The sequence below is a fragment of the Mytilus trossulus genome, chromosome 3 (genome assembly GCF_036588685.1).
Source record: "Mytilus trossulus isolate FHL-02 chromosome 3, PNRI_Mtr1.1.1.hap1, whole genome shotgun sequence".
Lineage (NCBI taxonomy): Eukaryota > Metazoa > Mollusca > Bivalvia > Mytilida > Mytilidae > Mytilus > Mytilus trossulus.
In genome coordinates, this window is record NC_086375.1 from 5,045,255 (window position 1) to 5,060,096 (window position 14,842).

General features: G+C 40.6%; 1 protein-coding gene across 1 annotated transcript; it reads right to left on the reverse strand.

Moving 5' to 3' along the window:
* Positions 1–9,852: 9,852 nt before the first annotated feature.
* Positions 9,853–11,094, reverse strand: LOC134709899 (serine/arginine repetitive matrix protein 1-like). The gene has a single exon (XM_063570026.1). The coding sequence runs from the start codon at positions 11,092–11,094 to the stop codon at positions 9,853–9,855; it is 1,242 nt and encodes a 413-aa protein (XP_063426096.1).
* Positions 11,095–14,842: the final 3,748 nt, after the last annotated feature.

Here is a 14,842-nt window from a genome sequence, read left to right on the forward strand (position 1 = left end):
TTTTTGTTTTTCGTGCGTTGTTTCAATTTCTGTATCATTTTGTCTCTTGCTGAGAGTTGTCTCGTTGTCAATAATACCACATCTTCTTTTTTATATATATTTAAAACAATCAAAATGAAGATTCTTCTATGAAGAACTATTAAATATTCTGTCATTTTTTATTCTAAACGATTAATACAGCAGATACATATGTTTTAACTTCGTGTTTTTATAAAAAAGAAGAATGAGATGTTAATTAGATCGACAGCTGCTTTCTATAAATGTTTTAATAAATTTGTCACTTCTCATTAAATTTCATATTTTAATTACACTTCCAAGCATTCCTTTCTGTGAAGAAAGTATGAAAGAAAAACCACAACTACTTGATAACATCATTTTAAATGAATATTAAACCATTGATTGATGCGTTATCAAAACATCACAATTATATTTTTGTATAGTGACACACGCTGGACGCCCTACACGTGCCCCGAGTCTGACCACATATTTACACATCACCTGTCCGTTCCTATTAAAAAAACGCAGGTGCGATAAGCAGAAAAGAGGCAGTGTGGTCTTTTGGGGACAAAATGACCTGAGGTTACTCCAATCTAGAATTTTAAAGCATATTTAACTACTTTTTATTGACTATGATATATTACAATCTTTTTGAATCTAAAAATATAGATGCGCGGTCTCATTTGATGTACAGCAAAGCACATGGTGTTCAGTATGACAAAGGACTGGTCATTTTTTTTTATTAAGAAGGGAGACGAAGGAAATATTTTATTTTTTTTTATTGCAAAGTACCCACCTTCAAAAAAAGGAATCCCCTTCGAAAGACATAAACAAAATTACACCCCCTTTTAACCCTATCTTTCAATACCTTTATACAGCAGTTTGTGTGAGACATGGAAGTTATCCATATAAAAAGTTATGCCTGCTAGGGTCACACTTACATATTCTTCAACATGATTAACAATTAATACGATAGACGTGAGTTTCATCTGCAAAAGACTCATCAGTGACGCTGGAATAAAAAAAGCTTAAAAGGCGAAGAAAAGTAAGAAGTTAAAGAGCTCTCCCGACAACAATTCCAAAAGGCTTTGCTAAATACAACTGCAACATCTTTTCCTGGGACTCTGAACATTATTTTCTAGTGGCAATAAAACAAAGTTGCATATTAGTAGGAATCTAATAAAAAAAATAACGATAATTTTTCTTCACGGAAGATTAAAGATTGCGACCTCACCAACGGTGAAAGATATAATACTACCTCCCAAATTAGTTAGAATGATACATCACGAAAGATTAAAGAATGCATTCTAACTCAGCAACGTTAAAAGATTGCTGCCACACAAAGATTAAAGATTGCTACCTCACGATCGTTGTAAATTGCTACCTCACGATCGTTATAAATTGCTATCTCACGATCGTTGAAATTTTGCTACCCACGAACATTGAAAATTGCTGCCACAGGAACACTAAACGATTGCTGCCTCACGAACATTGAAAGATTGCTGCATCACGACTATTTAAAGATTGCTGCCTCACGAAACATTAAAAATGGATACATCTCGAACCTTGAAAATTGTAACTTTACGATCTTTTACAGATTGCTACCTCAGGAACGTTTAAAAATTTCTGCCTCACGAACACTGAAAGATTGCTGCCTCACGAACATTGAAAGATTGCTGCCTCACGACCATTGAAAGATTGCTGCCTCACGACCATTGAAAGATTGTTGCCTCACGAACGATGAAAGATTGCTGCCTCACGAACGTTGAAAGATTGCTGCCTCACGAACGTTGAAAGATTGCTACCTTAAGAACATTGAAAAACTGCTACCTCACGAACATTGAAAAATTTCTGCCTCACGAACGTTGAAAGATTGCTGCCTCACCAAAATTGAAAGATTGCTGCCACACGAACATTGAAAGATTGCTGACTCAGGAACATTAAAAATTGCTGCATCACGACCATTGAAAGATTGATGCCTCACGAACATTGAAAGATTGCTGCCTAACGAACGTTCAAAGATTGCTGCCTCACAAACATTGAAAGATTACTGCCTCTCGACCATTGAAAGATCGCTGCCTCACGAAAATTGAAAGATTGCTGCCTCACGAACATTGAAAGATTGCTGCCTCACGAACATTGGAAGATTGCTACCTCACGAACATTGAAAGATTGCTGCCTCACGAACATTGAAAGATTGCTGCCTCACGAACAATGAAAGATTGCTGCCTCACGAACAATAAAAGATTGCTGCCTCACGAACATTGAACGATTGCTGCCTCACGAAAAATGAAAGATTGCTACCTCAGGAACATTGAATGATTACTGCCGCACGAACAATGAAAGATTGCTGCCTCACGAACAATGTAAGATTGCTGCCTCAAGAACATTGAAAGATTGCTGCCTCAAGAAGATTGAACGATTGCTGCTTCACGAACAATGAAAGATTGCTGCCTCACGAACAATGAAAGATTGCTGCCTCACGAACGTTGAACGATTGCTGCCTCACGAACAATGAAAGATTTCTACCTCAGGAACATTGAACGATTACTGCCTCACGAAAAATGAAAGATTGCTACCTCAGGAACATTGAACAATTGCTGCCTCACGAAAGATGAAAGATTGCTACATCTCGAACTTTGAAAATTGCAACCTGACAAGCGTTTAAAGATTGCTACCTCACGAAAGATATTAATTGCTCATACAAACTTTGAAAGATTGCTGCCTCACGAAAGATGAAATATTATTACCTCACAAACAATGAAAGATTGTAACCTCACAAGCGATGAAAAATTGCTGCCTCACGAAAGATGAAATATTATTACCTCACAAACGATGAAAGATTGTTACCTCACAAGCGATGAAAGATTGCTGCCTCACGAAAGATGAAATATTATTACCTCACAAACGATGAAAGATTGTTACCTCACAAGCGATGAAAGATTGCTGCCTCACGAAACATGAAATATTATTACCTCACAAACGATGAAAGATTGTTGCCTCACATACAATGACATATTTAATACTATATAACAAAGGACGAAAAATTGCTACCTCACAAACGATTGATGGGTCCATGATATCATACTTTCGCAAGAAAGTAAAATGTAAATAAAATGCACTTTCTGTAGAACGTTTTTGTCAAAGTGAACCTTTTTAGTACAAAATGTACATAATTTGAGAGCATGTCAAGGTAATGTGTATTACGACAAATATATATTGACCGGAGGCCTATGGTCAGTTACATGGTCATTTAGTTGATAAGTTTTATTGTGGTCACTTAGTTATGACAATGTTTCAACTGGCCATTATCTCTATTTATCATCACCTCATGTTTTATGTAAAAGTCATAAAGATATGGTCCGCTCATGTAATTTACCTTAAAATGACACGAAAATAGTTACACGCTAAAATAGCGAACGAATAATTAGATAACTTGTCAGCAAGTATTTGTTCCTCTTCATAAATGTTCCCCTTACTGTTTAAAATCTTATTTTTTATACATATATATTGATTGTTTGATTGCATACCGTATAGCGGGTTATTTTCGCGGGGTGTAAATTTTCGCTTATTTTCGCGGATAAAACAAAATCGACAAGATAAATTCCGCCAATTTAAAAGTGTACATGCAAAGGTATGTTAAAAATGTTGAATCCGCCAAAATAATAACCGCCAAAATTTTTCGTATACCTTATTCAATGAAAATCGCGAAATTTTACACCCGCGAAAATAACCCGCTATACGGTATGCAAAAAAAAGATATGAAGCAGTTATAATGAAGTACCGGTATATCATTTGAGCCGACGAGGGTTTGTTTTAGTCGAGGGTAGGAGGATAGGGTTATTTTAATGTGAAGTCTGAGCGCACGGGAGAGTCATATTTTGTATCACTGTGAGGTTTGAGCGCTTGGACATGTACAGTCATGTATGGTCTTATTGTGATGTTTAAGCGCTTGGGGGTCATATTAGATCTTACTGTGAGGGTTGAGCGCTTGGAGGATCATGTTTGGTCTCATTGTGATGTTTAAGCGCTTGGTGGGTCATATTTGATCTGACTGTGATGTTTGAGCGACTGGGAGAGTCGTGTTTGATCGTGTTTGATCTTACTGTGAGGTTTGTGCGCTTTGGATGGTCGTGTGTAATCTTACTGTGATGTTTAAGCGCTTGGAGGGGTCATGTTTGATCTTACTGTGAGGTTTGAGCGCTTGGGAGGGTCGTGTTTGATATTACTGTGAGGTTTGAGCGCTTGGACGGTCATGTTGGTCTTATTGTGATGTTGGAGCGATTGGGAGGGTCATGTCTGATCTTACTGGGAGGTTTGAGCGACTGGGAGGGTCATGTTTGATCTTATTGTGAGGTTTGAGCGCTTGTGAGGATCGTGTTTTATCTTACTGTGAGGTTTGAGCGCTTGGAGGGTCATGCTTAATCTCATTGTGATGTTGGAGCGATTGGGAGGGTCATAGATATAGGAAGATGTGGTGTGAGTGCCAACTCTCCATCCATGTTTGATCTTACTGTGAGGTTTGAGCGCTTGGGAGGGTCATGCTTGATCTTATGGTGATATTGGAGCGATTGGGAGGGTCATGTCTGATCTTACTGTGAGGTTTGAGCGCTTGGGAGGGTCATGCTTGATCTTACTGTGAGGTTTGAGCGCTTGGGAGGGTCATGCTTGATCTTATTGTGATATTGGAGCGATTGGGAGGGTCATGTCTGATCTTACTGTGAGGTTTGAGCGCTTGGGAGGGTCATGTCTGATCTTATTGTGATATTGGAGCAATTGGGAGGGTCATGTTTGATCTCATTGTGATATTGAAGAGATTGGGAGGGTCATGATTGATCTTATTGTGATAGTGGAGCGATTGGGAGGGTCATGTTTGATCTTATTGTGATATTGGAGCGATTGGGAGGGTCATGATTGATCTTATTGTGATATTGAAGAGATTGGGAGGGTCATGATTGATCTTATTGTGATATTGGAGCGATTGGGAGGGTCATGTTTGATCTTATTGTGATATTGAAGAGATTGGGAGGGTCATGTCTGATCTGACTGTGATGTTTGAGCGCTTGGGAGGGTCATGTTTGATCTTATTGTGATATTGGAGCGATTGGGAGGGTCATGATTGATCTTATTGTGATATTGAAGAGATTGGGAGGGTCATGATTGATCTTATTGTGATATTGGAGCGATTGGGAGGGTCATGTTTGATCTTATTGTGATATTGAAGAGATTGGGAGGGTCATGTTTGATCTTATTGTGATATTGGAGCGATTGGGAGGGTCATGTTTGATCTTATTGTGATATTGAAGAGATTGGGAGGGTCATGATTGATCTTATTGTGATATTGGAGCGATTGGGAGGGTCATGTTTGATCTTATTGTGATATTGGAGCGATTGGGAGGGTCATGTTTGATCTTATTGTGATATTGAAGAGATTGGGAGGGTCATGATTGATCTTATTGTGATAGTGGAGCGATTGTGAGGGTCATGTTTGATCTGACTGTGAGGTTTGAGCGATTGGGAGGGTCATGCTTGATCTTATTGTGAGGTATATATGAGCGCTTGGAAAGTCATATTTGGTCTCACTGTGAGGTTTGAGCGTTTGGAGAGTCATGTTTAGTCTTACTGTGAAGTATGAGCGCCTGCAGGGTCATTTTCTATAACAGTGAGGTTGTGCGCTTGAACCCACCTGTTTGATCTTACTGTAACGTTTGTGCATATGGAGAAACAGTCATAATTTTTCTGAAGGGTATGAGCTCTCTAGGAATTAGTTTGATATTACTGTGAGGTATGTGCATTTAGTGTGATTGGTTTGGCTTATTATGAGTTACTAGTATGGTTTTATTGGAGGGGTGATTGTGATATCACTGTATACGGTATGCTCGCCTGGCGGGATCAGTTGGATATTTCTGTGACGCATGCATCTTGAAGAGACCATTTAGATCTTATTTTGAGGTATTTCTGCTTGAGCTTTTTTTTCTTTTTTTTTTATCTTGCTATGATGTATGTGTGCTTTGATGGGATATTTCTATCTTACTTGAAGGTACGTGCGTTTGGAGTGGTCAGTTCGATATTCGATGAGTTATGCGTGCTGATCCGTGTTATTGTGAATTATATTTACTTGGATAGTTCAGTTTTTGCTTACTGTTAAGTATATGTGTACATGGATAGATGATTTTGATCTTACTGTAATATGAGGAGATTTAGAGAACATTGCGCATGTGCATAATAATATTAATTTTGTCATTTTGAATTGCAAGTATGACATGTACTATATATGACACATATACCATACTTTTGAATTTGATGATAAGTTACATGTTTCCCTAAAATGACTGATTGCTAGTTGCTTGCTATTAACGTCTATACGAAACATTCTAGTTATTAAAATAGAAAAGCTATTGAGAGCCGATATGATGTTTCTGCTGAATATGAAGTATAGTATTTTTTGTAAATCGGTCACAAATGATACAAAGAAAAACTCGAAAAGTGCGTATTCCCCCAACCGTTAAAGATACTTGAAAAAACATTACAACAAAAACCGCAGAGTTGAGGTTTTCACATTAGCTTTCTTTTTTTATAAGAAAATCGATATCAAATGTTTATTTTAAAGGTCAACTAAGGACGAATATTGAATTATGCTTTGAGTAGGAGATTTAATGGTGTAGTTTTGCTAAAAGTAAAATGATTCGTTCTTCTCATAATGTTTAATGGTGAATGTTACATCTAAATACCAGACAAACAAACGTCCTTTATTACTCTATAAGTCAATACATAATTAATACATTTCATTACAAATTGCATCGGACTGTGTTATTACTCATTATAATTAGAATTATTCAACACTAAAAGGGATAGGTACACAAAGATCTCCTGCAATAAGTGAAAACAATATATAACAATGCAGAAACTTAGTTACACAGAAACATAATATTCAGTTCACGGAACAAAACTACCAGAACGAAATTGTGTGTTATGAAAATATAAGGCATTGATTATTCATCTTGTATGGCGGGAATTGTTTTCCCCCTTTTTCTGACTTCGATCAAAAAGATATTGAAGGCCGTACATTGACCTATAATGGTTTACTTTTTTTTAAATTGTTATTTGAATGGAGAGTTGTCTCATTGGCACTCACACCACATCTTCCTATATCTATTTTAAATAACGTACAGGAACCCATTATTTTAAAACCCAATCTTAAAATCTTTACAAAAATATCAGAAAATGTGGTATGAGTGACAATAAGAAAACTCTCCATCTAAGTCACAATTTGTAAAAGTATACCAGTATAGGTAAAAGCACAGTGTTCAACACGGAGCCTTGGCTTACACCGAACATCAGGCTACAAAGGGCCCAACAAATTAGTAGTGTAAAACTAGTTGACAAGTCAGATCAAGATGCAATTGAATAATTGTTTTCAAAAGTTCAAGAAGCCACCATAAAATGCTTGCACAAAGACCACCAGCTGTAACTTACAAAGAACACCATAAAAATCACATAAAATATTCAAAATAAAAAATGAGCATAAAAATACCTGCTCACACAATTTAGCCTTTATTTCACGGTTATATCAAAGTCATAGATGACAGATTATGAAGTTTAATCATGTATGGATAGTCTGGACAAAATATAATGATATTTAAAAGACACTAATTTGCATAATTCTCTTTATTACTGTGTCACTTTAGTAAAAGGCGCGTGTCTTTTATTATGTTGTATTTAGTAGACCACGAGCCGTGAAATAAAATCAGATAAGAAATGAATCCTTGTAAAATTTGTCGATTATTTTGAAAACATTTGATATTTTTCTTGTTACAAATATAAACGGTCAATTGAGTAAATAATCGATGTTTATTTTAAAAGGTGGCATTAATAATTAATTTTCGTTTATTTCAAGATATTTATAAAAAAAACCACCCGAGAATACTCTTATTGACTGAAACTATATATCCACTCCTTATGAAATAGTTACCTTGGTTTTATTTCACACGAAGTTCATCATTATTAAAACTCAATGAATCTTCACCATCAGACACAATATTGTATGTTCATTCTTGTGTTCTGGTGTTATAATAACTGTGAGTGATATTTCTGAACCTTTAAAAAACATTATAAGGCACCGACCATACATTATCTGTTCTTTGGATAAGGGGGAGGTGCATGTGTTTTCTTATTTCACACGAAAGTAATTTTAAAACTTAATAAATCGTCACCAGCAGATTCATGATTGTGTGTTCATTCTTGTGTTCTGGGGTTATAATAACTGTGAGTGATATTTCTGAACCTTTAAAAAACATTATAAAGCACCGACCATACATTATCTGTTCTTTGGAAAAGGGGGGGGGGGGTATGTGTTTCTTATTTAATGAATTTTGAATTCAAGTTTGCGGCTACAAATACATTACGGTAAAATTGAGAAAGGAAATGGTAAATTTGTCAAAGCGACAACCACCCCACCATAGAGCAGAAAACAGCCGAAGGCAACCAATGGGTCTTCAGTGTAGCGAGAATTCCCGCACCCGTAGGTGTCCTTCAGCTGGCCCCTAAAAATATGCATAATATAGTACAGTGATAATGGACGTCATACTAAACTCCGAATTATACACAGGTATCTGAAAGCGAGTGAAACATTATATGTTTTTGTTTTATTTTATCTGTTTTTTATAAAGTTCTTGTTCGTGTATGTTATAAAAAATGTTGTTCATTAAAGTTGAAACAAGAATGTGTCTCCCAGTACACGGATGCCCCTATCGCACTATCATTTTCTATATTCAGTGGACCGTATAATTGGGATAAAAACTCTAATTTGCCATTAAAATTAGAAAAAATCATATTAGAGGAACATGTGTACTTAGTTTCAAGTTGTTTGAACTTCAACTTCATCAAAAACTTCCTTGACCAAAAACTTTTACACGAAGCGGAACAGACGGACGGACTGGCGAACGGACGCACAGGTCAGAAAACATGATGACCCATAACTGTCGTTGGTTGGGCATAAACATGTTTGTGTAGATGAAAGATTAACCCATATCCCCCCAAAAAAAATGAATGGTTGGCGTCTGAATGCATGTTACAAATGTACGAAAGCTTCAAGTTTTATATGAAAAATATATTTTTGGTTTTGAAATTCAATAAAAAGTATTCTTATGTATCTTCGTTCCAAAAAAACAAATGTTCCTTTTTTATTCCGGCTGTCCTTCAATTTAAATCTACTGAAGCAAGAAAAAAGCAAGAAAAAAGTTGTAATACTTATATTTTGACACATGTAGTGATATTGACAGCTTGCCCTTCCGAAATAGCTGAGTCCACTCCAGCTATTGATGTGTTCGAAGTGGTTCAATCATTTGTTTTCTGTAATTTTATTTGATGAACTGCTGTTTGTCTGGTCATCTTTTTTTGGCTTTGATGTTGCTTGTCTGTTTCATTTTGGCCCTGGTAACTGCTGGTGTTACTCAACTTTTTCATTTTCGCGTTGGTGTTGCTCGTCTTTTTCTTTTGGCCTCGGTGTTGCACGTCTGTTTCTTTTGGCCTCGGTGTTGCTCGTCTGTTTCTTTTGGCCCCGGTGTTGCACGTCTGTTTCTTTTGGCCTCGGTGTTGCACGTCTGTTTCTTTTGGCCTTGGTGTTACACGTCTGTTTCTTTTGGCCTCGGTGTTACACGTCTGTTTCTTTTGGCCTTGGTGTTACACGTCTGTTTCTTTTGGCCTCGGTGTTGCACGTCTGTTTCTTTTGGCCTCGGTGTTACACGTCTGTTTCTTTTGGCCTCGGTGTTGCACGTCTGTTTCTTTTGGCCTTGGTGTTACACGTCTGTTTCTTTTGGCCTCGGTGTTACACGTCTGTTTCTTTTGGCCTTGGTGTTACACGTCTGTTTCTTTTGGCCTCGGAATTGCACGTCTGTTTCTTTTGGCCTCGGTGTTACACGTCTGTTTCTTTTGGCCTCGGTGTTGCACGTCTGTTTCTTTTGGCCTTGGTGTTACACGTCTGTTTCTTTTGGCCTCGGTGTTACACGTCTGTTTCTTTTGGCCTCGGTGTTGCACGTCTGTTTCTTTTGGCCTCGGTGTTGCACGTCTGTTTCTTTTGGCCTTGGTGATGCACGTCTGTTTCTTTTGACCTCGGTGTTGCACGTCTGTTTCTTTTGGCCTTGGTGTTGCACGTCTGTTTCTTTTGGCCTCGGTGTTGCACGTCTGTTTCTTTTGGCCTTGGTGATGCACGTCTGTTTCTTTTGGCCTCGGTGTTGCACGTCTGTTTCTTTTGGCCTCGGTGTTGCTCGTCTTTTTCTTTTGGCCTCGGTGTTGCACGTCTTTTTCTTCTGGCATTGGTGTTGCACGTCTGTTTCTTTTGGCTTTGGTGTTGCACGTTTGTTTCTTTTTGCCTCGGTGTTGCACGTCTGTTTCTTTTGGCCTTGGTGTTACACGTCTGTTTCTTTTGGCCTCGGTGTTACACGTCTGTTTCTTTTGGCCTCGGTGTTGCACGTCTGTTTCTTTTGGCCTCGGTGATGCACGTCTGTTTCTTTTGGCCTCGGTGTTGCACGTCTGTTTCTTTTGGCCTCGGTGTTGCACGTCTGTTTCTTTTGGCCTCGGTGTTGCACGTCTGTTTCTTGTGGCCTCGGTGTTGCACGTCTGTTTCTTTTGGCCTTGGTGATGCACGTCTGTTTCTTTTGGCCTCGGTGTTGCACGTCTGTTTCTTTTGGCCTCGGCGTTGCTCGTCTTTTTCTTCTGGCATTGGTGTTGCACGTCTGTTTCTTTTGGCTTTGGTGTTGCACGTTTGTTTCTTTTTGCCTCGGTGTTGCTCGTCTGTTTCTTTTGGCCTCGGTGTTGCACGTCTGTTTCTTTTGGCCTCGGTGATGCTCGTCTGTTTCTTTTGGCCTCGGTGTTGCACGTCTGTTTCTTTTGGCCTCGGTGTTGCACGTCTGTTTCTTTTTGCCTCGGTGTTGCTCGTCTGTTTCTTTTGGCCTCGGTGTTGCACGTCTGTTTCTTTTGGCCTCGGTGTTGCACGTCTGTTTCTTTTGGCCTCGGTGTTGCTCGTCTTTTTCTTCTGGCATTGGTGTTGCACGTCTGTTTCTTTTGGCTTTGGTGTTGCACGTCTTTTTCTTCTGGCATTGGTGTTGTACGTCTGTTTCTTTTGGCCTTGGTGTTGCTCGTCTTTTTCTTCTGGCATTGGTGTTGCACGTCTGTTTCTTTTGGCCTTGGTGTTACACGTCTGTTTCTTTTGGCCTTGGTGTTGCACGTCTGTTTCTTTTGACCTTGGTGTTGCACGTCTGTTTCTTTTGGCCTCGGTGTTGCACGTCTGTTTCTTTTAGTCTAGGTGTTGCACGTCTGTTTCTTTAGGCCTCGGTGTTGCACGTCTGTTTCTTTTGGCCTTGGTGATGCACGTCTGTTTCTTTTGGACTCGGTGTTACACGTCTTTTTCTTTTGGCCTCGGTGTTGCACGTCTCTTTCTTTTGACCTTGGTGTTGCACGTCTGTTTCTTTTGGCCTCGGTGTTGCACGTCTGTTTCTTTTGGCCTCGGTGATGCACGTCTGTTTCTTTTGGCCTCGGTGATGCACGTCTATTTCTTTTGGCCTCGGTGATGCACGTATGTTCCTTTTGGCCTCGGTGTTACACGTCTGTTTCTTTTGGCCTCGGTGATGCACGTCTATTTCTTTTGGCCTCGGTGATGCACGTCTGTTTCTTTTGGCCTCGGTGTTACACGTCTGTTTCTTTTGGCCTCGGTGTTACACGTCTGTTTCTTTTGGCCTCGGTGATGCACGTCTGTTTCTTTTGGCCTCGGTAATGCACGTCTATTTCTTTTGGCCTCGGTGATGCACGTCTGTTTCTTTTGGCCTCGGTGTTACACGTCTGTTTCTTTTGGCCTTGGTGTTACACGTCTGTTTCTTTTGGCCTCGGTGATGCACGTCTGTTTCTTTTGGCCTCGGTGTTACACGTCTGTTTCTTTTGGCCTCGGTGTTACACGTCTGTTTCTTTTGGCCTTGGTGTTACACGTCTGTTTCTTTTGGCCTCGGTGTTGCACGTCTGTTTCTTTTGGCCTTGGTGTTGCACGTCTGTTTCTTTTGGCCTCGGTGATGCACGTCTATTTCTTTTGGCCTCGGTGTTACACGTCTGTTTCTTTAGGCCTCGGTGTTGCACGTCTGTTTCTTTTGGCCTTGGTGTTGCACGTCTGTTTCTTTTGGCCTCGGTGTTACACGTCTGTTTCTTTTGGCCTCTGTGTTGCACGTCTGTTTCTTTTGGCCTCGGTGTTACACGTCTGTTTCTTTTGGCCTCGGTGTTACACGTCTGTTTCTTTTGGCCTCTGTGTTGCACGTCTGTTTCTTTTGGCCTCGGTGTTACACGTCTGTTTCTTTTGGCCTCGGTGTTACACGTCTGTTTCTTTTGGCCTCGGTGATGCACGTCTGTTTCTTTTGGCCTTGGTGTTACACGTCTATTTCTTTTGACCTCGGTGTTGCACGTCTGTTTCTTTTGGCCTCGGTGATGCACGTCTGTTTCTTTTTGCCTTGGTGTTGCACGTCTGTTTCTTTTGGCCTCGGTGTTGCACGTCTGTTTCTTTTGGCCTTGGTGTTACACGTCTGTTTCTTTTGGCCTCGGTGATGCACGTCTGTTTCTTTTGGCCTTGGTGTTGCTCGTCTTTTTCTTTTGGCCTCGTTGTTGCACGTCTGTTTCTTTTGGCCTTGGTGTTGCACGTCTGTTTCTTTTAGTCTAGGTGTTGCACGTCTGTTTCTTTAGGCCTCGGTGTTACACGTCTGTTTCTTTTGGCCTCGGTGTTACACGTCTGTTTCTTTTGGCCTTGGTGTTGCTCGTCTTTTTCTTTTGGCCTCGGTGTTGCACGTCTGTTTCTTTTGGCCTTGGTGTTACACGTCTGTTTCTTTTGGCCTCGGTGATGCACGTCTGTTTCTTTTGGCCTCGGTGTTGCACGTCTGTTTCTTTTGGCCTCGGTGTTGCACGTCTGTTTCTTTTGGCCTCGGTGATGCACGTCTGTTTCTTTTGGCCTCGGTGTTACACGTCTGTTTCTTTTGGCCTCGGTGTTACACGTCTGTTTCTTTTGGCCTCTGTGTTGCACGTCTGTTTCTTTTGGCCTCGGTGTTACACGTCTGTTTCTTTTGGCCTCGGTGTTACACGTCTGTTTCTTTTGGCCTCGGTGATGCACGTCTGTTTCTTTTGGCCTTGGTGTTACACGTCTATTTCTTTTGGCCTCGGTGTTGCACGTCTGTTTCTTTTGGCCTCGGTGATGCACGTCTGTTTCTTTTTGCCTTGGTGTTGCACGTCTGTTTCTTTTGGCCTCGGTGTTGCACGTCTGTTTCTTTTGGCCTTGGTGTTACACGTCTGTTTCTTTTGGCCTCGGTGATGCACGTCTGTTTCTTTTGGCCTTGGTGTTGCTCGTCTTTTTCTTTTGGCCTCGGTGTTGCACGTCTGTTTCTTTTGGCCTTGGTGTTGCACGTCTGTTTCTTTTAGTCTAGGTGTTGCACGTCTGTTTCTTTAGGCCTCGGTGTTACACGTCTGTTTCTTTTGGCCTCGGTGTTACACGTCTGTTTCTTTTGGCCTTGGTGTTGCTCGTCTTTTTCTTTTGGCCTCGGTGTTGCACGTCTGTTTCTTTTGGCCTTGGTGTTACACGTCTGTTTCTTTTGGCCTCGGTGATGCACGTCTGTTTCTTTTGGCCTCGGTGTTGCACGTCTGTTTCTTTTGGCCTCGGTGATGCACGTCTGTTTCTTTTGGCCTCGGTGTTGCACGTCTGTTTCTTTTGGCCTCGGTGTTACACGTCTGTTTCTTTTGGCCTCGGTGTTGCACGTCTGTTTCTTTTGGCCTCGGTGTTACACGTCTGTTTCTTTTGGCCTCGGTGATGCACGTCTGTTTCTTTTGGCCTCGGTGATGCACGTCTGTTTCTTTTGGCCTAGGTGATGCACGTCTGTTTCTTTTGGCCTCGGTGATGCACGTCTGTTTCTTTTGGCCTCGGTGTTGCACGTCTGTTTCTTTTGGCCTCGGTGTTGCTCGTCTGTTTCTTTTGGCTTTGGTGTTGCACGTTTGTTTCTTTTGGCCTTGGTGATGCACGTCTGTTTCTTTTGGCCTCGGTGTTGCACGTCTGTTTCTTTTGGCCTCGATGTTGCACGTCTGTTTCTTTTGGCCTCGAGGTTACACGTCTGTTTCTTTTGGCCTCGGTGTTGCACGTCTGTTTCTTTTGGCCTCGGTGTTACACGTCTGTTTCTTTTGGCCTCGGTGATGCACGTCTGTTTCTTTTGGCCTCGGTGTTACACGTCTGTTTCTTTTGGCCTCGGTGATGCACGTCTGTTTCTTTTGGCCTCGGTGATGCACGTCTGTTTCTTTTGGCCTCGGTGATGCACGTCTGTTTCTTTTGGCCTCGGTGATGCACGTCTGTTTCTTTTGGCCTCGGTGATGCACGTCTGTTTCTTTTGGCCTCGGTGATGCACGTCTGTTTCTTTTGGCCTCGGTGATGCACGTCTGTTTCTTTTGGCCTCGGTGATGCACGTCTGTTTCTTTTGGCCTCGGTGATGCACGTCTGTTTCTTTTGGCCTAGGTGATGCACGTCTGTTTCTTTTGGCCTCGGTGTTGAACGTTTATTTCTTTTGGTCTAGGTGATGAACGTTTATTTCTTTTGGTCTAGGTGATGAACGTTTATTTCTTTTGGTCTAGGTGATGAACGTTTATTTCTTTTGGTCTAGGTGATGAACGTTTATTTCTTTTGGTCTAGGTGATGAACGTCTATTTCTTTTGGCCTTGGTGTTGCACGTCTTTTTCTTTTGGTCTAGGTGATGAACGTTTATTTCTTTTGGTCTAGGTGATGAACGTTTATTTCTTTTGGTCTAGGTGATGAACGTTTATTTCTTTTGGTCTAGGTGAT